General features: G+C 40.6%; 1 protein-coding gene across 3 annotated transcripts; it reads right to left on the bottom strand.

The window, feature by feature from the left end:
- Positions 1 to 13,052: 13,052 nt before the first annotated feature.
- Positions 13,053 to 23,311, bottom strand: LOC125894561 (putative monooxygenase p33MONOX). Of its 3 annotated transcripts, none has more exons than XM_049586043.1 (8): positions 23,122 to 23,311; positions 21,974 to 22,095; positions 21,674 to 21,861; positions 21,374 to 21,485; positions 20,972 to 21,099; positions 15,594 to 15,745; positions 15,278 to 15,453; positions 13,053 to 14,236 (listed from the first exon to the last, which is right to left on the bottom strand). In XM_049586043.1, the coding sequence occupies exons 2-8, from the start codon at positions 21,999 to 22,001 to the stop codon at positions 14,031 to 14,033; spliced, it is 990 nt and encodes a 329-aa protein (XP_049442000.1). In that variant the 5' UTR covers positions 22,002 to 22,095; positions 23,122 to 23,311; the 3' UTR covers positions 13,053 to 14,030. The 3 variants fall into 3 exon arrangements, with proteins under 3 accessions (XP_049442000.1, XP_049442002.1, XP_049442001.1); XM_049586045.1 differs by having other exon boundaries at positions 21,974 to 22,040; XM_049586044.1 differs by lacking the exon at positions 23,122 to 23,311 and adding an exon at positions 22,580 to 22,732.
- Between the last annotated feature and the right edge of the window lie 479 nt (positions 23,312 to 23,790).

The raw sequence follows: 23,790 nt of genomic DNA, 5'->3' as shown, positions 1-23,790 counted from the left end.
TGATAGGCGCCTGTTAACGCAATTATTTGTGGACCCACCTGTTAACGTCAGCGGTATTCAGGGGTTTGTCCACTTTCAATGACTTGATGGTTCACCCTTTTGATTCTGTCACTCAAATGCTTGAAATGTGTACAGTGTAGCTGAAAAAAAATAGTTTCAGCTGTCAGTCATTTATTTGGTAAAGTCTAGCCATGACCCTTGACCAGCCTTTTAGGCTGTGAATGAAGAATCTGAGTTTACATGAAACAGAGCCTGCAGCATCTTGACAATGACAACGAGGTTTCCATAATTACCTCCAACACCAAACCTTCTCCTGGCACACTGTTTGGCTCCTCTGGCCTCCTGTCTCTGATAAAATAATATCCCAGAACATCTGAATAAAAGTATCTCTGTTCATGTAGTGCACTGATGGGTGAACTACAAGCCGATGGGCCCCTGGGTAGATATGCAAAAACACTGAAGCAAGATAAACTGACTCTGTGGTGGTTTTGCTTTTTTTCATTTATTTTGCATCTTTTTCTGGTCGGTACACATCTTTTTGTGCCTTTATGTCTCTTTGTGGTCATTTTGTGCCTCTTGTGATGTATATTTGTGTCTCACTGAGGTTAGTTTGAGGCTCTTTCTAGTTTCTTTGCATCTCTTTGAAGTCATGTTGCCTCTCTTTGAGGTATATTTGTGTCTTGGTAGTTGTTTTGTGTCTCTTTGTAGTTCGCTTGCATGTCTCTGTAGTTGTTTTTGTCTGTTTGAGGTATATATATATGTGTCTTTTTTGGTCCCTTTCTGTCTCTTGAGGTTCCTTTGCATATATCTTTGATCATTTTGTGTTCTCTTCTTCGAGGTATATTGTGTCTTTGTAGTCATTTTGTATCTCTTTGTTGTTCCTTTGCATATATTTTGGTTGTTTTGTGTCTCACTGAGGTTAGTTTGTGTCTCTTCTTAGTTTCTTTGCATCTCTTTGAAGTCATTTTGTGACTTCAGAGAGACTGTAGTTGTTTTTGTCTCTTTGATGTGTATTTGTGTCTTCTTTGGGCCCTTTCTGTCTCTTGTAGTTCCTTTGCATTTATCTTTGGTCATTTTGTGTCTCTTCTTTGAGGTATATTTGTATCTGTTGTAGTCATTTTGTGTTTCTTTGTAGTTCCTTTGCATATATTTTGGTTGTTTTGTGTCTCACTGAGGTTAGTTTGTGCCTCTTCTTAGTTTCTTTGCATCTATTTAAAGTCATTTTGTGTCTCTTTGAGGTATATTTGTATCTTTGTAGTAGTTTGTGTCTCTTTGAAGTCATTTTATGTCTCTTTGAGATGTATTTATGTGTTTTTTGGTCCTTTTCTGTCTCTTTTAGTTCCTTTGCATATATTTTTGGTCTTTTGTGTCTCCTCGAGGTATATTTGCAATCTTTGTAGTCGTTTTGTGTCTGTTGTAGTTCCCTTTAATGTCCTTGTAGTTGTTTTTGTCTCTTTGAAGTCATTTTATGTCTCTTTGAGGTGTATTTGTGTCTTTTTGATCATTTTGTGTTTCTTTGTAGTTCCTTTGCATCTCTTTTTGGTTGTTTTGTGTCTCACTGAGGTTAGTTTGTGCCTCTTCTTAGATTCTTTGCATCTCCTTGTTGTCGTTTTGTGTCTCTTTGATGTAAATTTGTATCTTTGTAGTTGTTTTTGTCTCTTTGAAGTCATTTTATGTCTCTGAGGTGTATTTGTATCTTTTTTTGGTCCTTTTCTGTCTCTTTTATTTCCTTTGCATCTCCTTGTGTCTCTTTGAGGTTGTCTCTTTGTAGTCATTTTGCATCTCTTTGTGGTCTTTTCGTGTCTCCTTGAGGTCATGTTGTGTCTCTTTGAGGTATATTTGTATCTTGGTAGTTGTTTTGTGTCTCTTTGTAGTTCCTTTGCATGTCTCTGTAGTTGTTTTCGTCTCTTTGGGGTGAATGTGTCTTTTTATCCCTTTGTGTCTCTTTTAGGTCCTTTGCATGTCTTTCTGGTCTCTCTGTGTCTCTTTGAGGTTTGTACCTATTAATTTGAGTGACATTTTATTGGTGACCAGGGGGCCGCATACAATTTTGGGCACCTGCATGGGCTTGTGCCCAGTAGGCCCGCCAGTAATCCATTCGTGGGAGCACTGTATTTTTACATTTGGGGAAATGAATGTAATATTTCTGTAGTGAAGTTGTACATTTGCTTCGACATGTATTTGTTTTATTGTACTGTTGCTACGTTCCATTTAATTGTACTGCTCCTACCTAAGAATGGTTGAGTCATTAGTAAGGAATGAGTGAGCAACAAAGGGGAAACTAAGTGGCAATTAATGAAATGTCTTCCTGATGACCTCATCGTGGATATGCAAATTTTCACTACACAGAGAGGAACCCAATAATAGAAAGTAATGAGGAAGTGTTCAGTCATCATTTTTATGTCTGGTGTGGTTATGATCATATCTGAAGGTTCACATATTTCTGTTGTAATCAAACTGGTTTGTGAACATGGTAGCTTTGATTCTGTTGTTAACTCATCATTATCCACTGGAACAACTTTTTGTATGAAGCCTCAGAGCTGCTGAACCACTTTGGGTGGCTCACTCAGGTTCACTTTTTACTTCTAAGCACCTTCTAAATAAAAAAGATTCTGCATGTGCACTGGTATCTGTACATATATTTATTTATTCATATCATGCATAGCAAATTACAGTAAGATCACAAGCATATCTACTGTAGTAACAGCTCTCTGTAGCAGTCCTGGGACTAGACGATCATTTCACTGTTTTTATTCTTATGTATTTATACTTTTTACCTATTTTTTCTATCTATATGTGTATCTATAGTGAAACATGCCCTTTATGATAGGAGATGATGATATCTTCAAATCATATGTGACTGACCAACAGTCCACTAATCCAAATTCTATTGAGTTTATTATCATCTATGACAAAGTAAAGCATCAAATTCTCACATTAAAGAAGCATGAAATCAGCAAATTTTGGCTTTTTTGTTTTAAAAAAATGACTAAAAAATGTCTTGATTATAAAAACAGTTGCAAACAGTTTTCTGCTGCAACAAGTGGTCAAATAATTGGCAAATTGATTATTTCACAACTCGCTGCAGCTCTAATTAACATCCACAGACCTGGTCTTAATCATATTTAACAGCCAGAATCTTTCAGATGGATGTCCCAGAAAAAATTCTCATCAAATGGGTGTCCGTGGCCTAATGTATATTACAGTAAGAGAGAGGTTGAGAATCAACTAAGTTACCCACCATACATCCCCCTGTCTGACGGTCCTGCACTTTGCATGGTTCCACCTCCCATCATGAGGTAGTCAGTCCTAAATTCAGTGTTATCCAGGAACTACTTATTACTTTAGTTACTCATCTCTCAGCTAGTTCTTAATTTATTTAATACACACTTCCTGGTATTAACTCACAAAAAGCGCACCATACTTTTGTCAGGTGGAGATGCTCAGTTCAATAGAAGAGGTGTGACATCCACTAAAAGGGAAAATATCAAAACTCTAATCTCGAAACTTACTGCCTCCCTTTTTCATCTTTTCAAAGGAACCTGGAGGCGTGGCGGTAGCATCAGGGCTGGTATAGGAGTGGTAGTGACACATACTCTGTGAGGAATAAAATGTTGATATAAAAACCCCTTTCACATATTTCATTTCCCAGTGGTGATAATCTGATGCCAAGCAAAACATCGAGCAACAAGGAAGCACAGAAACTGTTGATTCAGTTTGCCCCAAGTTGCTTCCTTATCAACCCTGAATGTCTCTTGGACTCTGGCATGTTTGTAACTTTAACAGCCTGTGTGGTGACATTGAAACTGTTTTATGTTCATGTTGATAAAAAAATAGTATTCTATTGTATACTTCTCCTAAATGAATACCAGGAGAGTAGTTTTATAGAAGTCTCAGGTATCACGTACACCCACATGACGTGTAACAACAGTAATGATAGCCTGGAGAAGTGCCACGCCTGATTTACATTACACAGACAATAAAAAGAGATTACAAAACAATTGATTTAACGAACGACTGGATAACGCAGATTGATTTATTATTTATTCATTTAAAAAACAGCTTCAGCACTTAGGTTGTATCACCAGGTCACAGAACCTCACCTTCCTGCTCTGAGGTCAGGTCATGCACTTACTGTAATGTTTCAACGTTATCGCTCTGGTTACTCCTACTGCTCCTCGTTTTCCCTGTGCGAAGGTCATGCCAGGGCTCAGATCTGATGCCAGGCAACGTTTAGAGCAGTAATGAAAGATAGGAAGTAACTGACTTTGAACAGGTGTATATGGGCTTATTGCATGTGCATAACAACAGACACTGAGGGGAATTCTGGGATTATCTATAGTTTGATCATCTATTCAAACTACACGTGAACTATAGTTAGCGTACTCAAAAACATATGAGAGATGCCAGTAAGAGTCAGAGCCGGAGGTGCTGCATGTCTCAGTCTGGATGGGAACCGACAGCCACTGAGTGGAGATGAGACAGGTGGTGAGAGAGTGTGTGAGATGGCAGACCTAAATGACGATGTCACAAAACCGGAATCAGCAGTGGGAAATCTTTCTATAGGCGATAAAGGCAGGTTTTTTTTTTTTTTTGTGGCATTCAATAACATAATTGAAATGGTGGAGTGGAGTGTATCATTACAGTGGGAAAAATAAAAAGGCAAAAGTTAGTTAGGACACAGTACTAAAACAAGACAAAATTTGCATATGCTGTATTCTCTTATTGTTTATTTTTAGCTATGTAATCTATTTGTGGTAATTTATTATCAGCTCTTGTTAGTAGTCACCATTGTATGAGGATACGTGATTACTAATACAGACAGTTGTATTAAAACCTACGAAAATGTCAACTTTGAGGACGGAAAATATGAACTAGTGCCCCATGAATGACGCAACGTCCTTAAAATAAAGTTACATAATTAATGTAAAGGTATGGAGGTTAGGTTTAGGCAAGGAAAGCTACTGTGGGTAGGTTTACAAAAAAGAACTATGGTCAGGCCCTAAAATGACTCAAAGTTTACACGGTCAGCACACTGGACTCCTGGGGAAAGTCCCGGGGGAAAGTCCTATGTTTTGTGACCATCCACCCCCTGAACTGTCTTTTACCTAGACCGCTCAGCGCTGCTTCCTTCTTTACTCCCATCAGCACATTGGTCACATGATCACTGCCTTCCAAAACACGTGGGATATCAACGAACTGGCTCATCATTATGTGGGATATGTACCAATTTTGGTGCTTTATTTTTTGTAGGAAAACGTACAAACAATGCATGAGAAGAGCCTGTAGTAACAAATTCAACACTTATTTAAGATAATTATATTAATAGCATTACTACTACTACTTATAATAAAAATAAGTGGTAATAACGATTATACATTTTGGGAGGGTGGGGGTGGGGGGGCTTGCCTAAGGGGGGCTTGTGCTGGGTCCAGCACTGACTATCAGAGAAGCATGAAATGGGTGCTCGTGTGTTTCTCTCTCTGACCACATCACGTCCGCTTACTGTTCACGTCTCTGCTTGAGGAATGTGTTAGCGTCTCGCCAAGTCACACGCCTCACCTCGCTTTGTCCAAACCACAGCAGCCCATATGTGATCATGACAAAGGAGAACAGGGGTGGACCACTTTACAAGAGGCCTACTATGAGTGTATAAAAAGAAAGAGAATCAAGTTTGTTTCAGTCTGTATTACCAGCCCCACAAAAACACTGAACACAAATATCACTGTGTGTTTTCTGCATGTATGTCCCCATGTATTCTCTGTAGGATAGTTTTCCTCATGTCGACCTGAAGTCCTCTTTGTACAGTCGAAAATTCTCTAATTTACATGTGATTATCTTTATTTTTAGATTACTATATGTTGACACACACTCACCTGCCACTCACCAGGTGGCCTGCTCAATTGCTCCTCAACACAAATATCTAATCAGCCAATCACGTGGCAGCAACTCAATGCACTTACGCATGTAGACGTGGTCAAGACAATGTGCTGAAGTTCAAGCCAAGTATCAGTATGGGGAGGAAAGGTGATTTAAGTGACTAAATGCTGATTTACTGGGATTTTCACACACAACCATCTCTAGGGATTACAGAGGATGATCTAAAAAAGAGGAACTACAGTTAGTAGCAGCTTTCTGAGCAAAAGTGCCCTGAGGAGAATGGCCAGACTGGTTCAAGCTGAAATGCAACATAACTCAATAACCCCTTGTTACAACTGAGGTGTTTAGAGGAGGATCTCTAAATGCTCAACACTTTAAGACCTTGAAGCAGATGGGCTACAGCAGCAGAAGACCACACCATGTGCCACTCCTGTCAGCTAAGAACAGGAAACTGAGGCTACTTTCGGCGTGAGCTCACCAAAATTGGACAAAAGAAGATTGGAAAAACTTTTCCTGGCCTGCCGAGTCTCGATTTCAGCTGTGACGCCCAGATGGTAGGGTCAGAGTTTGGTGTAAACAACATGAAAGCATGGATCCATCCTGCCTTGTATCAACGGCTCAGGCTGCTGGTGGTGGTGTAACGGTGTGGCGGATATTTTCCTAGCACACTTTGGGCCCCTTTGTACCGACGGAGCATGGTTTAAACACCACAGCCTACTTCAGTTTTGTTGCTGACCGTGTCCATCCCTTTATGACCACATCTTCTAAAAGTGCTCAAATCACCTCAAACTAGTTTCTGGAACCTGACAATGAGTTAATGTAATCAAACACCTCAGATCTAAACACAATGGAGCACCTTTGGGATGTGGTGGAATGGGAGATTTGTACTATGGATGTCCAGCTGACAGAGCTGCAGCAACTGCGTGATGCTACCCAAAATCTCTGAGGAAGGTTTCCAACTCCTTGTTAAAGCTACGTCATGAAGAATCAAGGCAGATCTGAAAACCCAATGATAGCAAGGTGTACCCAATAAAGTGGCCGGTGAGTGTACAGTATGTTCAGGTGTGCTGTGGATGTGCGTGAGTGAGAACCAGTGACAGAAGCCAAAGAACTGCATTCCTCTCCTGGCTTAAGGGATTAATAAGTATAATTAAGTGTGCTCCATGACTTTCTTATCCAATGAGATCCACCCCAGAGATCAAAGGTTCCTTAAGTACAACGGTGATAGAAAATGATGGCCAAACAGCGAGGTATTGCCACAGCTTATTAAGGAATCTCAGGGAGTTGTACAATGTTAAATGGTCTTTACTTTTAGCTTATGAGCCTGAAACCTCTGTTGTCATGTTTGTCATTTAATGGTTTCATTTCAATGCTACACTGGTGATTCATCTACTCTAATTTGTTATACACTCATTATAATGGAATACCAGGTGATTACATAATTGTGGTGACAGTGTCAGAAGTATTTGTGAGGATACACCCAAGTGGGTGAGCCGAAACACCCACACTCGGCATTTTTTTTTTCATTAGATTTGATTTCGATCATGCTAAAAATAGATAAATGAATAAATTAAGAATATATATCAGTGAGAAAAGAAAAGAAACATATTTAATCCTGAACATAATCATTTTATATCCAAAAAAAAGAGTAGGAGGAAGTGAGTGCTGCGTATAAAGTCCTACCCCTTTTTTATATTTCATTATTAAACGTAATATTAAACATGAATATTCCAACTTCACCATGAAAACAGTTGCATTAAAACAAATAAAATCAGTTCATTTCATATTCACTCACTCAAATAAGCTGTAAAAACTGTGGTAGATACACACATGTTGACGACATGGAGGGATGTGTAAACTGTACACTACATTAATAGTTTATGTAAACATTAATAATAATGATACTGTTTGAATAATGATAAAACTAGTCAATAGCCATGTCATGGAGATAAATGGGAAAGGAGACACCTTAATCTTTGGCTCAGTTCCAAGAGGAAACATCGAAGCCTGGACTATGAGATTTAGATTATGAAATATTACGCACTTTGGCCAATTGCACAACTCGTGTCTTGGGTATTAAATTCCAAGTGATGAATCATCTCACACACTTGCATTGTTTCACTTTCAAGCACACACACAGACCAGACTTCGTAGAATGGTGTGTGGTGGTGTTAAAAGCTTTCTTACATTTCCCTTTAAAGACATCAGTGAGTGTGTCGACCGGATGTGGCTCTAGTAAGCTGAGCACCTCCAGCTGACTGCTCAGACCTTGTTGTAGGGGATCTCCCCCTCCACATCTGCTTCATGTTAGGGCCTGGGGGCCAGTACAGGAGGGCCCAACAATATACTCTGCTTCTTGGTGGGGGATGGCAGGAGAATGCCTGATGAATAGCACAGAGACACACTGAGGCTGGAAACAGGGTTATACAAAACAGGTAACATTTTTAGTTCAACATATCCATCGATTTTTTCCCCTCTCCCTATCACCCCTTCACATACATCAAAACACAGAACCGTTAGATGTATATGGTTAATTTCTTATACAGCAAAAACAATACACTGTCCCCCAAGTTATTTGGAAGCAACAGTTTGCACTCCAGTTTCGTTTTCTTTAGTCTTTCATCAACTGTTTTTTTCCCAGCAGGACGCAGACGTGAACAACCTCATGACAGTTTCAGATTAACAGGAAAGAAACAAGATATTTTTAGCAAAGGTTTTTGCGCATGTCTTTTGTAAAATTTTACAGAGACATTTTGAATGTATTCAGAAAAATGATTAAAATGAGACATTACAACTACATATAGTGAACGACATGTAATCATGTGAGGAGTTTAATTACATTTTGCTGCAGCTTGCTGATAGTTCAACTACAATCATATTTGTGTCATAAGTTAAGTGGTTAAATTACTTTTCTGCCCTTTTTGCAAACAATTTGGGGCCATAAAATGAAAGGAATTATTTTTTATTTTTATCGTATCATTACAGCTCCACTGTAATTGAACTGCCTTTGACTACAATTGGTCCTGAGTATTGAATATTGCTATTTATTAACCCTTTGAAACCTGAAAATTGGCTTGTTTCCTTCAAAAACATGGGAAGAAGGCAATGAGCAACAACAGAAATGAGCCAAATAACAAGCAAGAAATTAGTTAAAAACAAAAAAAAGAAGAAAAAGAAAATTAAAAACAAAGAAAAACTTTTTTAAAAAAGAGAGAATTTAAAAACAATTTTTAAAAAACAAGGAAATGTCTTGGAAAAAATACCTTAAAAAATTATAATAATTCTGTAACATTATTTTAAATATATAATAATGATAATCATAAATATAGTTTTCCTTAGCTTTTTCAAATCAAATCAACTTTAATGATCCTTTCCAGGAAATTAATTTGTTGCACAACAGCCACAACAACATGCAACTAAAAAGGCAACACAATACTTGTTCAATGCACCACTTCACTGAAAAAATCACTAAGAAAATACTAAAATACTTAAAGTAACATAAAATAAAATTAATCAACTTGATTAAAAATTAAAAAATGATTTTCCAAATCTGAAAATTTCTTTTGCAATCTGTGGGACATTTATCAAGTTGCTCGTTGCCTTTTCCCCCCCATGTTTTTGAAAGAAACTGCACCAATATGCTCAGGGTTCAAAGACTGAATACTCGCAAAAGGCTTCTGAACGCACAAGAAAAGGGTTAACCAATATTCATTCTTGTGCATTCCCATGATTCAAGAGGGATTTTATTTTTTGGTTTATGACCTTTGAACAGTAAACTCTATGAGGTTAGCTTCCTCCGGTGTGAAGTAGCTTACAAAGCTACACTTCCCCAACACTGTCCCCTCGTCGATTCCCTCCACACTGTAGCTTCACAAAGCACTCAAGTTCCGCAGGAGCTCTTTAGGGATATGGAGATGCTGTAACAGAGGTCACGTCTCCACAATTTATGAGGCACAGCAGCAGTTTGTTATTGCGTAACACAAAGCACACTGATTTGATTTGTAAGTGTGACCCACATCTGTGTCCATAGCTGTAACAGTGTAACCCTATCCCCCAGGTAGAGGGCATGATTGATGTCGACTTTCACGGGATACAGTACCTGGAGACAGCCGTCGGCTTTGCTCAGGTCGCCGTGTCCCTCCACCCCTGCGGTTCCCCCGAGCTCCTTTTCAGTTTTGGTGGGTTCACCTCCGGGCCAGCTCAGTGTGAATCAGCCCCAGATGTGTTCCTGGACCAAACAGGGAACCCACCCAGCAGCAAACGTCAAACGGGACCCCCTTCAAATCTCCTGTTTGGTTTTGTCACCAGCTGAATAACTACTAGATTACTCTGACTAACACCACATTAATCACGGCTGTGGTTGGTGACGCGTAAACAAGTTGTCAGTCTCATGGATAAGATAAACTGTACATAGAACCTGGAAGCAGTAAATGAAACTCCAGTAATAAAGTCTCTTGTACATATTGCTATCTTATCAAAGCAGCTTTCTTTATTGTACCATAGCTTAAAGCTTAGTCAGTAGCATCTCATGTGCTGCTGATATAGAAACACAGGAGCCTCTATGACTCTGTGTAGGTCAGGTATCTGTTTATTACAAAACCCCTGTAACTGAATCGATGCACTCAGGAGCTGGTGGAGCATATTCCTGGAGTTGCCTTGACATAAAGTGCTCCTACCACTCCTACATGTATTAAATGAGAGTGTACACAGCGTCCCTCAAAGCTGACCTTTACACAGAGCACATTGACACTATGTTTGCCAAAACACTTACACACATGAACTTGATCACAGGAGCAATCTAGTCTGAAAAAAGAGGTGTTTCCCGTAAACTGATGCTGGTATTGTTTCCTGTCTGTGTGTCCACATCATGGTAGTTTGGCCAGACTGGCAAGTCTCAGCTGTGTCACAGGGGTGTGAGGAATTAAAATACAGCCCGCTGGGTGTAAGTCATTGTTTTGAGGTTGTTATGGAAGAATTTGGCCGGACCAGTTTTTCAAAATACAGATGAGTAAGTGAGTGTGTCGTGTCAGATTGCAGATGAGACCCTGGTGTTTGTTTTGGTGCGCGGTCATTCTGGCAGGGTGGTGCTTGCCATTGCACATCTGTGAGTGAGTTTAGTGATTTGTGTGGGACTGGAGCAGAGGTGGGGGGCGGGGAGCCGAGAAGGGGGGGCTAAGCAACCACGTCATGTCGGACCCGGAGAGGGAGCCATCTGTATTATGTCATGGCTGCTGGGGCACTCCACCCTTTGCTCTCTATTTCCCTGTGTCTCTCCCTCCCAGACTCCCCCACCCACTGCTTCTCTTGCCTTTGCTCTGCTGCTGCGTGCGCCTTTGCTTCAGTGTTCCTGACAGTCAGCGTTGCCATGTTGCCTGCCTCCTCTGAGACAAACATCTCCATCTGTGTTTGTGCTTTTACCCAACTTTAACACCACATTTTCATCCCGCTTCTTTCTGCCTTTCATCTTGTGACTGTCCATCCATCACTTCGTCTGCCTCTAAAGACCGTCCAGCTCCAGCGTTTGAGTGACAGCTCCCTGTCTGTGCTTGTCTGTCTAATTTGATGCTCGCTGTCACCCCTGTGGCTCCACCTGAAAACCAGACGTTGACACTCAGCAGCCTGTAATTAAGTCAAGGGGTCGTTCACTTCAGGAGCTCCAGCTAATTTCTGAATAAATGAAAGTTTAAAGCTGGTGAGAAAGAAAGTCTTTGTTGGAATGACACCACCTACACTGTGAAGGCAGATACGTCATTGATTTACATTTTAAAAAATGAGTCAACACACAGTATGTATGTCCTGTATGTGCATCCTGGTGCTTCTCTAAGTAACATAATGACAGCAACAGGCACGCCCTGTCATAAATCTACTACACACACACACACACACACACACACACACACACACACACACACACTGAGTATCAGACAATAACTGCAGAGAGCTTTAACAAGGCTGTAAACCCTTCCAGTATGAGGCTGAACCTACGGGGGGAGGAGGGACTCTGCTCCCTACTGTTTCTCCCTGCTGGCTCATCGTTGGACATCCTGCATGTTTGCTTTGATGTGGAGAGGAGGCTGGATAGTTAATAACACTCAGATATCACGTGTAAAATTGCTGTTACAACAAATCAATCTGTCAAACAATGGTAGAAGATGACTAATTAAATCAGTGTGTACACAGTAGATGACCTGAAGCAAGAGTCAACACTTTTATTCCCCTCCTGATCCTTCTCACCTCTGCCCTTCATATCTGTGTGGCAAAATTAATTTCCTCATCATCTGTTACACTTTTTATTTGGCGTGGAAAAGATACAGCTATTTAAGACATTACACACTCCTTCTTTTTTTAAAAATAAAAATAAAAATGAGTGGTTTAACACATAAAAAACATAAAAGCTAAACTCATTAGTATAAAACTTATGTTGCAACAGCCATGATTTTAATTTGAGCTTACTGCCATCTTCTGGCAAAAAACTGTACCTACAGCCTGTAGGCTACAGTTTGGTGGAAAATCTTTGCACATGATCACCAGAGGGGTCAAATTTCACTTCTGTTGACATAGCAGTGGAAAATTCATACTGCTGCCAGTTGTTTTTTGGCATGATAAGGAAAATTTGGAAATAAATGATTGCTGCTTTTACTGGCAGGTACTGTACACAATTTATAAAAGTTAAATTACTGCAGATGACACCCCTGATTTCTTGTGATTCAAGTATATCAAGTAAAAGATAAAGGTAGTTCAGTCTGATTAAAGGCTGCACTGTGACAGCACTATTGATATTCTGCTGTAGTTTGATTTACAAAGCAACCAAAAAGAAATGTCCTGTGTGACACTCAACACTAAAAAAGCACAAAGCTTCATACTAGTGATGGCCTCATGAAGTATTTTCTTCATTTTCTGAGCCCACTAGATGGCACTCTTGGTTTAAAAAGAGAGGCCCAAATAATGAAAACTCAGTGTTTTAAACCTTCGGGTGAACAAAAGCATTATCTTGTGGGCACAGAAAATAAAGGAAATGCTTCACAAGGCCATCACTACTTCATACTCAAGAGTTAATTTATAAATGAGTGTGCACTCTGTGGACACAAAAATGCCTTCAGAGTATATCAAAGGAGTGGGATGCTTGTTATATTTCCATGTTGGCATGAAGAAAGGAACCAGAGAATCGCATCTGCTTGTTAGTATCAGATTTATTTACATAGTGGGAGACCATCTCCCTTGTGCAATTAGTTACTGGAATTCATCAAGTTCTTGAAATAACAGCAGAGATTCTTGCATCATGACACAGAAGATGCCAATTTGAAAATGACCACTTCAATGCCTTGGATTTTTATAGCATGTTGAAACAATATTCTGATGCAATTATAAAAGAAAAAAAGTGATAAACCCAACACGCTACCTACTGTTTAGGATGAATGATGTTGATTTAAAGCAGAACATTAAAAACTTCAGTTGAAATAATAATAAAAAATCACTTCAGGTCTCTCTTCATACTCTCACTTCATACACTCTCAAAAAGGTAAAATAAAGATGCTCATCCATGTAATTAAAAAAAAAAAAACAAGAATGGAAAAGCAAACACACTGCAAGTTCAGGCACAGTATCAGTCATTCCACACTATACTCTGCATGCTAACAGAGAAAAGCACTACACAACTACAACTGTCATCTTACTCAAAATTAAAAAAAGAGGCAACTGAGCATTATGAGTTGAAATATCTGGTCAGTTTTATGAGGACTGACGAGATATTTCAATTTCAGTGTCATGCTATTATTAACATTGGAGCGAGGACAGCGAGCCAATGCACGCTGATGCACCCGTTATGTGACGGAACAACAATAATAATACAAAGCACAAACATCTTTAGGGGTGGCAAATGACGCTACTTCATATGGTGTTTTATTTGGACCAATGAGCCGGAGAAGACAGGGAAGGGACGAAAAGAAAGGTGGTGATCCGTAGGAGTAGGTCAGCTGGGAGGAGTGACAGTGCAGTGGTGTCTCTGGGGCTGGTGAGCTAATACTGTGGGTGGTCCTCATTCCTCTCAGCCTCGGTGGATTCGCAGGGAGGCAGGGAGGACAGAGAAAAGCAGGGAAAGTAGTGAGCAATAAGATGTAGTACAGAGGTGTTACTACACAGCTGGTCTGGCTTCAGAAGCCTGAAGGTGTCAAAACATTCATGTCCCGAGGTTTTAGTTTGTGAGGCCGTGTGGGCGCCCGCTTGGCCTCGATGCCCGAGATTTCAATCTTGGGGGGTATGAGGGCGGCGGGGTCGTCCACCTTGAAGTTGACCTGGGGTTTGGTGCCATCCATAGTAGAGGACTTCTGCATGCCAAAGTAGGACTGCAGTGAGAAGCCTGCAAGAGAGACAAGGAAGTGGTAGATGTCATTAATGACCTAACTCCAGCCGTTAAAAGGGGAGCAGCTTTAGTGTCACGATTTTGTGACTTTAACCCCGACTGTCAGGTGGGGTTTCCTCAGGTTAAACAGGGCTCAGAAAACACTGATGAGTAGCATTTTTTCTTTGTCCAATGTTAGTAATGAAATCAAAATAACACCTGTGCAGTAATACAACTGATAAGTGGGTTCCATTATGATTTTTGGAAACTGGGACAACACGTTTGTAGAAATTTGGATCACAGATTGTTACCTCTACATAGCACAACATTGTCACTGGAAAGCCCTGCTGACGTAAAGAGCTATTCAGTGACAACCAGGGTTCATCTGGTTCATCAGTGTGGCCAGTATTATTGTATTCAGAGAAGAGAAACACAAAACACAGGGCTGCACGGCAGTTTGTCATGGCACAGGGTCAGGGCTCTGACTTCACTGTTCACCACCATCACAAAGTCAATGCTGGCCATCACAATCATAAAATGTGTTTTTCTACAATTAAACTACTTTGACAATTCAAAGTGATGCATGGCATGAAAAACACATCATGGAAAGTATCTGTTTTATAAATTCTTGGTTTGTCTTTTTTGTCCATGTCTCTTTCTGCATTAATGTTTTCCCGCTGTGGCCGTCAATAACACCATAAAGTGTAAAATCCCAAAACCACTTCTGGATGCCACTGTAACTGTCTGACAGCCACAACTGGTACACTGCTTTCAGATTTCACCAAACTTTGTCTTCAAGCCGTGTGTCCGCACCGCTGTTCTTGCGCACTGTTGTTTTTTCTTTTACCTTCTGTCCAGCAACCATCCCAAAATGAAATTTTAATCATTCCTGATCAATTTGTTTTTGTCTAAGGAATTGCAGGACACCCTTTACTTAGAGCCCCGCGGGTTCAACATATTGCTATGAGATTCTGTCCCATCTAGTGTCCATTAATAACTGTAAAAAAAATACTGTAATATAGTCAAGATCCAATACCAGACTTGGCATAAATCTCTCACCTGTGCTGGTTTCGCAGCCTGGGTCAGTGGGGGACTTCTGTACCACAGGTCGAGTTCCAAAGAAGCTCCACCTCTCTCCTCCTCCTCCCTCATTTCCTCCCATGTCTGTGCCGGGGGTGGGACTGTTGAGTTCTGGGAGGACAAGGTAAGGCGCAGGACTCAGCTGGAACCAGCTCCTGTATTCCCACCAAGCAAGAGCAAAACATGAACATATAAGCCAACATGGCAAGGACATGCCCATTTTAACGTAACATTTAATATCCGAGTTAGCTCAAGTAACAAAATGAGCGCAACATGTCAGCAGCATGATGCCTACCTGCGACTTAGAGCCGGTGATGAGTGGGGACTCACACAGGGGGTGACACTGGGGGTGACAGAGGGAGTGACAGAAGGGGTGCCACTTGGGGTGGATTGTGCTGATGTTGTACACCTGTCCTCCTTGAAGTCCCCGCTTGGCATTCTCAACTTCTGCAGACAGAAAAAAACAAAACAAGCAATGAAACAATGACAGACTTCCCCCCACTGACCAAGACTCACCATATACATTACAGAGTGATTCAAAAATACATTTTAATATTCATAAGCACAGCTGTTGGGTTGTTCATTTTTGACTTGGGCATCCTGTACAAGCCGCAAGGCTGCAACTTTTACATTTTGAGACACATAATTATTATACCTCACAGCTTACAAAACTTAAGTATTAACCCAAGAAGTTGCACTACTTAAAAGTTGTTACTGGAATGAATAGAAACTGCTTGAAACTCATTGAGAAAACTGGCTGCTGTCATTGACACACATGCAAAACCTGCACCCCAAGTAAATATAACCTTTGCATCACTCTTTTTCCACTCAAATCACCTTTGTATCACTCTTCTTCTACTATATATACTAGACAATACATGTGCAAAAGCTAGCTTTAGATCCTAATGACTCCAGCCAGTGAAATGCATATTTAAACATACTTGCCTTGAAATTTAGATTTATTTCAGAAATGATCTCTGGAAGAATATTTTTAAAGCTCAATCTCCGTGCAATGTGGGTGTACTCCCACCCATATGTTGAGCACCCTTCCAAACACGCATCAATCTCGTAGAGGTCCTGCATGCTGCTCAGACCAGTGGTCATGGTGCAAATGAATAACAGGGAGTGCCACAGTGGCTTTAAATCCCCTGCGGTTACTTGCGTTGGTGACATGCTGGATATCATCACTGATCCAACCCTGCTGGGCCCCAGCCAGAATAGTCCACATCAGGGGGCAACAACATTTTGGCACTTGAAACTATGTTTGAGTGATTATTAATGGCCCTGAGGGGAAATTCAATAAAGTAAATAAACTAAACTAAACTTAAGTTGAGACATAGAAACCAAAATAAATAAAGGCATGTTTTGCACTGAATCCAGTGCTTCTCATCCTGTTTCAGGGTGTCTACAGATATAACCAAGTTTAACTTAAGACTTTTATAGACCTTTTTTAATACCACCTTATATGAAATTTAAGACCAAACCTGCAATGGAAATACACACATACACATGCGTGTGTGTGACACATATATGTATCTGCTTTTTCCAGGTAAACACTCTGATGTCAGTTGAAAATGAACAACAAGGAAAAATTACAACAATTGGGTGAGTTTAAGTTTAATGTGTTTAATGTAAGAAGAAAACAAAACCGCATCCCTGTTACAGGTGCTATGTATTGTTGCAATTCTTAGGTCAGTCCAGGTCTATCAGGCTGGAGACATGTTGTTAGTAATGCGACCAAATATATTTAAGACCCAGTGAATCAGAATTTAAGACAACGTCAGACTTTGTGAGGCCTTGTATTTACCAATCTGAACTTACGACATTTTAAGACTTCTGAAGGGCCTGCAGACTCCCTGTGTTCGTAAAAGAAAGGCATGTACATTGTTTTCCAAATGCGTTTATATCTCATTTCTATTATCACTTAATAATAGGTACAATAGGAGATTGATACAAATACGAAGGTGAATGGAGCTATGGCCGGTTTGTGCCTCAAATACATTAACATTGTGCTACTTTAAATTATAATACAAGGACACAAACTGAGGCTAAGGTTAGTGTCTGAGGTTGGAAAGGGACATGGCGGTTTTCTAAACATTGTCTGTCTGGAAATAAATGTCCTTCACCGTAGTTTTCATTTTCATTTAGCAACATTACCGTTAAGTGCTAAGCTAACGGTGGCTGGACTGCCTCATATCAAGGACGCTAATTTACTGTATAAACCGTTACAGCTACACACTACGCTAACGTTACTTAACCAGCAATAAATAACGTCACTCTTTGCTTCTGACTCATCTATGAGCGTAACAGTAGTTTAACTAAAGCTGGCGTAGTGAAAGTAAACGTTATGAAGAAGCTAACTAAGCGTTAGTTTGTTTACTCGGGTTAGCTCCGATGCCAGTTTCGCTAGCTAGCCGACAATGTCGCTCAGCTAACGGCCTGCTTTCAGGTCGAAATATACACATATATACAGCTAAACACGGTGATTTCTTGACATACCTTTTTATGATATGATTTCTTTGACGTTCCCGTCCGATGGATTCTTTAATTTCGTCCATAACTAGCTGTTTTAACACGTTTTTTTCTCGAAAACACAAAGGATACAGTCCACACACACCACAGTGGGCCTAGAAACCGTGTGATTTGTAAGGAGCCCTGTGATTGGTCCGTTTGAGAAAATATAGGGGCTCGTTTCATTTAAGGGTGTTGCCTGGCAACATTACTGCCGGAAGCGGCAATCTGTGGAAGGGGATTACGTAATTTGTTTACCGATATGTTTTTCCTCATGGTTACCATGCAGTTAATCAACAGGCCAAAAAAATAAATAAACAAAAATGGTAATATCATATAATTTCTCACAGTTATAGGCCACTGATTACTTATTTTGAATATTAACAGACACCAGAACTCTTTTAGTGTGAATATTTCTCATAATGTGCTTGTGACCTTGCGTTCAGCATCACAACACTGTGCAATGTTGTTAAACCTATGAGAGGTCAGTTAAGAGCACTTGAAATGAGAGCATGGAGAGGGGTGTCAGGGTGGGCAGAGGAACTGACCATATCCAGCCAGAAAGGAAAACACAACCTTTGTGCACCTACAATGTTTGCATGCACTTCCTATGCGACCCCTGAAAGCAGTCTTTGCTAAACCTTCATCTGAAGCCATGTGCAAAAGATAAAGTCTAACACTTAATCCTTACTGATGGTTAATATTCACCACCTAATTTTGTAAATTCATAGTGTGATGACTCAGACTTTATTCTTGTTTTCAGTGCTCATGGGATGTTGGTGCACTGCATTATGATCATGAAAACGTACTTTCAGATCTTTTGTGACAATGTCGCAGTTCCAAACCAAATTTCAGAAATCCCTTTGAATGTAATACATTTAATTTTGCCTAAGTCTGCTAGTGGTAGAAAAAAACAAATTAAAAAAAGAACTCTTGCACATGTTTACTCTTGGTTTGTTATGGCCTCAGGTAAGAGTCATTGTGGGGAATTTGCTGTGCAGCAGCAATACAGTCTGGGAAGACTGCAAATATAAAAAGCCTACATTTAAGGTAACTTTGGTATTTTTCAACCTGGACCCTGTTTTCCCATGTTTTGTGCCTAAATGGCTAATAGAGATTAAAACTTTAGAAACTGGTCCAGTATTAAGAGAGACCGCTTAAGCCACAGCAGCGAAACAGGCTGCAGTGTAATCCCTACGGGCAATAGTGCACCGTCAATTTTACATTCACCAAAAGTGCTCGTTTCTGCCATTGACAGGTTCAGATTGTTATCTGACAACCCTACAGAAAAGAACCTATGGAGAAATCAAACCGCTTTCCTTGCCTTTCGCTGGTCTCTTTGTCATTGTGACCAAGTCTCACTCAATTTCTGGTCTTGCAGACTTTTCGACATTGTCAAAATCAGCTAAATTATCAGCCACGAAACTGAAAATCATTTAAGCTGCTCTTTCTGTACTCCAACACAGCTAAATGACAGGCATTCGTCTCTCTAACTCTCACTAACGTTTCCACTGTTCCCAGCTCTCTTGAGATTTCGAAATAAGACTTCTCCTCGAGAGAGAGAGAGAGAGAGAGAGAGAGAGAGAGAGAGAGACTTGGTCACAATGACAAACAGACCATCAAAACGTAAGGAAAATGTTGTCCTATGTAGGGTCCTTTCAGTAATGTTATCAGACACTTCTAATAATAATCTGAGCCTGTCAGTGACTCAGACGCAAATTAACAATGTACAATCACCTATTGCAGCCTGTGTCGCCGCTGCAGCTGCAGTGGTCTCTCTTAATACTGGACCATCAAAGACCAAAGATTGTTTGTTTCCTTTAGTCAACTAGAATTCATCATAGACTAAATGCCTCCCTTCTATTCCTGATATATGAAGTTGAATATTGGCCAGAAAAGTGTTTTTGTAGAACGTTATGATGTGAATGCAAAATTTGAATGAACTCTTGACTTATGGCCAAAAACATGTTTTGTGAGGTCACAGTGACCTTTACCTTTGACCTTCGACCACCAAATTCTGATCAGATTCATTTTTGTGTCTAAATGGATGTTTGCCAAATTTGAGGAAATTCCCTTAAGGCCTTCTTGAGATATAGAATTCATGTTAATGAGAGGGACACAAGATCACAGTGACCTTGACCTTTGACCCTTGACTACCAAATTCTGATTAGTTTCATTTTTGTGTCTAAGTGGATGTTTGTGCCAAATTTGAGGCAGTCCCCTGAAGGGCTCTTGAGATATTGCATTCATGATAATGAGATAGATGCAAGGTAACAGCAACCTTGACTGGTTTACTGTTGAATTCAAGTGAACGTTTGTGCCAAATTTGAAGAAATTCCTTTAAGGCATTCTTGAGATTTTTAATTTAATTTAATTTTTTAATTTTATATACTTTATTAATCCCCGAGGGGAAACTCAGTTTTTCACTCTGTTGTCAATTACACACAGGTCCGAACACACACATGCACAAACTGGACCTATACATGCACTAAGTGGAGAGATGTCAGAGTGGGCTGCCCATGACAGGCGCTCTGAGCGGTTGGGGGGTTCGGTGCCTTGCTCAGGGGCACCTCGGCAGTGCCCAGGAGGTGAACTGGCACCTCTCCAGCTACCAGTCCACGCTCCATATTTTTGGTCCGGACAGGGACTTGAACAGGCGACCCTCCGGTTCCCAACCCAAGTCCCTATGGACTGAACTAGTGCCGCCCCCCAGATATCGCACTGATGAGAATGGGAAAGACAACCTGAAAACATAATGCCTCTGGTCTCCGCTATTGCGGTGTGAAGGCATCATTTGACACAAAAACATAGAAAATTAGAGTCCAGGTTTAAAAATACTTTAGTTTCCCTTTAAAATTAAGGTGCAAATCCAAAATACAATGCCAAAATGAGGTTACTGTATGGATCATTTGGCCAAAACACACTTCATCAGATACACCTGATCAGGTTAACAGGTATATCTGATGAAGGCCACACCTGTGACCTTTCATCTGGGCCTTAATTTTATAATAATCCAACAGTGAGCAAGATAATGTGTCATATTATTTTTCAAGCTGCGCTGCCCTCTTACACACCTCTCACACTTTCAGGCAGGAATAGATATCTTTCGGTTATTTATTGCAGAGATAAAATTGATTGCACCTCACATTTGTTCATACTTACTGGCATTGTGCCGTCACCCAGTCGGTAATGGCGGGTCTCCTCAGCAGAGAGCCCCTTGTGGGGAGAATACCCTGCGTCAGTGAGCCCCGCCTGGTGCTCAAACTTCTGGAGGCTCTCCTGGGTCTGCTCTAAGTAAGGATGGGCATACAGTCAACAGTAGAGACAAAATGAGTCAACGTTTTAATGTGCTGCACTCCATTATATCCCACTGATAACTCTAGAGATTGTTTATTTATATTTAGCAGCCAAGTCAGCAGCCATTTGGCAAGGCTTACATAATTCTGTAACATGTTGAGAAGAAACTCAGCTTGTCTGTGCCTTTGTATTTTCTGTGTCTAGATATTTATAAACATGACAATAAAGTCCTTCAGTTCAGTTACCGAGTTGGTTTTGTTGACTTACTGATCCTAAGTGTGTTCATTAAAGAGGTAGCTTTGGCTTTCACAACAGGCACTGGAGACTTGACAGACGCTGCTGCGTCAAAAGTCACCGTCCTCCCACCGCTCTCGCCTTCCTGGTCACACAAGCGTAGTCTGTTAGGATTACCTTACAAACCAGTTACATAACAAATAGAAGGAAATCAAGCGTGCCCTGGCTTGCACCCTCAGGAGTCTTTACCCAAGCCAACACAAACAACATTTTAGTCAGGCAACCACTTCAACACAATGTGGATCAGACAGTACGAACAAACAAGAAAAGCACCTCTGCAACGTTCCTGAACCTGTGCTGTGGGATGACAGGGTCTTTCCATAAGATGTTGACATTCAAATCTGAAGGTGGTGAATGTATGGTGGCATCCATGAGCTCGTCATAGCTGACGGTGCGCCGTGGCATTCCGATAGGAGACGAGAAAGCGCCAAAGAGTCCAGACGATGTGCCAGACTCAAGTGCTGCAGGATGAGAGTAGAAAAAGAAATGCTAGAATTATTCTGACATCTACGCAAAAATAACAATCCTTACAAAGTAGAAAATGTTAAGATCTAGCCTAAATCACTGCGTTACCTGGAATGTCTCCCCGTTGTGAAGCCATTTTGACACCAGATCAGAGGTGGCGGGAGCACGGGAGATTCTGGAGAAAATACAGAGGTCCACTTTGCTCGGCTTTGGGCTCCTGAACTTGAACACTTCACCACATGACATAAGAGTTATTCATTAATTAGGCTGATAGAAAGAACTGCTCCCATGTAATCAAAGTTTGCAGTGCAAGAGCTCCTTGAAGCCAGTCAGAAGTGAGGTTAATAAATGTTACATGGGTGTTTTTATTGGCCTAAGCATGGTTAAGTCAGAGAATAAACACGTCAGACACCGGTTTTGCACAGTGCATGGTGTCCTGTTACTGACATGCTTCAAATAGAATCAGAGTCTGGTTGCAGCACAGTCATTAATATCACTTTATGTAAGAGTCACCCTCAGCTACCAGCTATAATCTGCCAAGAAAGCAGAGATAAACAGGAATCAAAGCAGGCTCATTTACGAAAAGGAAATGAAACTTTTTGAATTAAGGAAATGATAAAATAGAGTGGAGCATGTCCCACAGTTAGTTCCTTATTATCTAAAATACAAAGACAACAACTCAAATTAGTCTTGCGTTATGGTGAACCGGTCTACCTCTGTTATCAGTGCTGCTTATCAGCCTTGTCTGAGCTCACTTTCCATCGCAATCCACCTGCATCTTCCTCACTTGAATCAATGATGAGAGGACCACCCGCCATCTGCAAAACCCACATGTAGCCTAAGCTCTGGCAGAATTTAGATTGCTGCAGATTTAAACCGACGGTGTTTTGTATTCTGGTCCACTTTGCAGGCAGCTGACACACAGCTCAACTGTTGTTCACGTCAGCATTGTGGGGAGCCAGACACAGTGACTTGCAAAAACAGGAACCGAAGTCACGCCACTATGGGCGTGTGGGAATCACGTCTGAAACAGTCGGTAAACTGTGATTATCCGCATAACAATGATACTGACTTTTTGCGAAGCCACCTAAACATGCTATTAAAACTGCCGAGTTGCTATTTAACGCATTTATTGACTGGTAGGGTATGTTCTATTATCTATGCATGCGTTAAGTATCATTGTCATGTTTAAAAATATTGTTCAGTCATATGCAGAAGCACATATCCATGCATGCTCCAATATAACAACCACTTACCTGATGAGATGATCCCTCAGCTACAGTGATTTCAGATGGAGCGCCGCCGACTTGACAGACTGACCGAGCAGACACTGGAGCCTATATGTTTGCTCATCGGTTGGATCATCCATGACTTTTGGACATGAGGAGAGTAAACAGAGCGCGGAGACGTCCTCGCGGCACCAGGCAGCTCACCTCGCCACCAGCAGCGGAGCCGGCGGAAGTGATCATCCCAAACTCAAAACCCTGCAGCCTGTTTGGAAAGTGCTGCAATGTGACAGCATGGGAAAGGAGTGTCGTTTTATGTGCAGCAGTGCAGCTTGGATATGTTTAGTAAAAGTAACAACACCACAGTGAGGAAACACTCTGCTACATGTGAAAGTCCTGCATGCAACACTTTATGTATTTAAATTAAAAAAAAAAAAAGCTGCATCAACATGTAAATAAAATACATAAAATACAAAAAAACATTCATCATGTAAAAAAGTCTATTTCAGAATAACATATCTTATTTTATTGAATTATGATCATTAATTGATTCATGTATACCTCACTTTGATGTTGCAGATGGTTAATATGGGGCTATAACACACACACACACACACACACACACACACACACACACACACATATATATAAATAAAGATATGTTATTGGCAAAGCCTTTAATAAAAAATAGATAAATAA

Source organism: Epinephelus fuscoguttatus, linkage group LG9 (assembly GCF_011397635.1).
Source record: "Epinephelus fuscoguttatus linkage group LG9, E.fuscoguttatus.final_Chr_v1".
Taxonomy (NCBI): Eukaryota; Metazoa; Chordata; class Actinopteri; order Perciformes; family Serranidae; genus Epinephelus; species Epinephelus fuscoguttatus.
The sequence above is the reverse complement of the archived record's forward strand: the minus strand, read 5'-3'. Positions and strand labels throughout refer to the sequence as shown.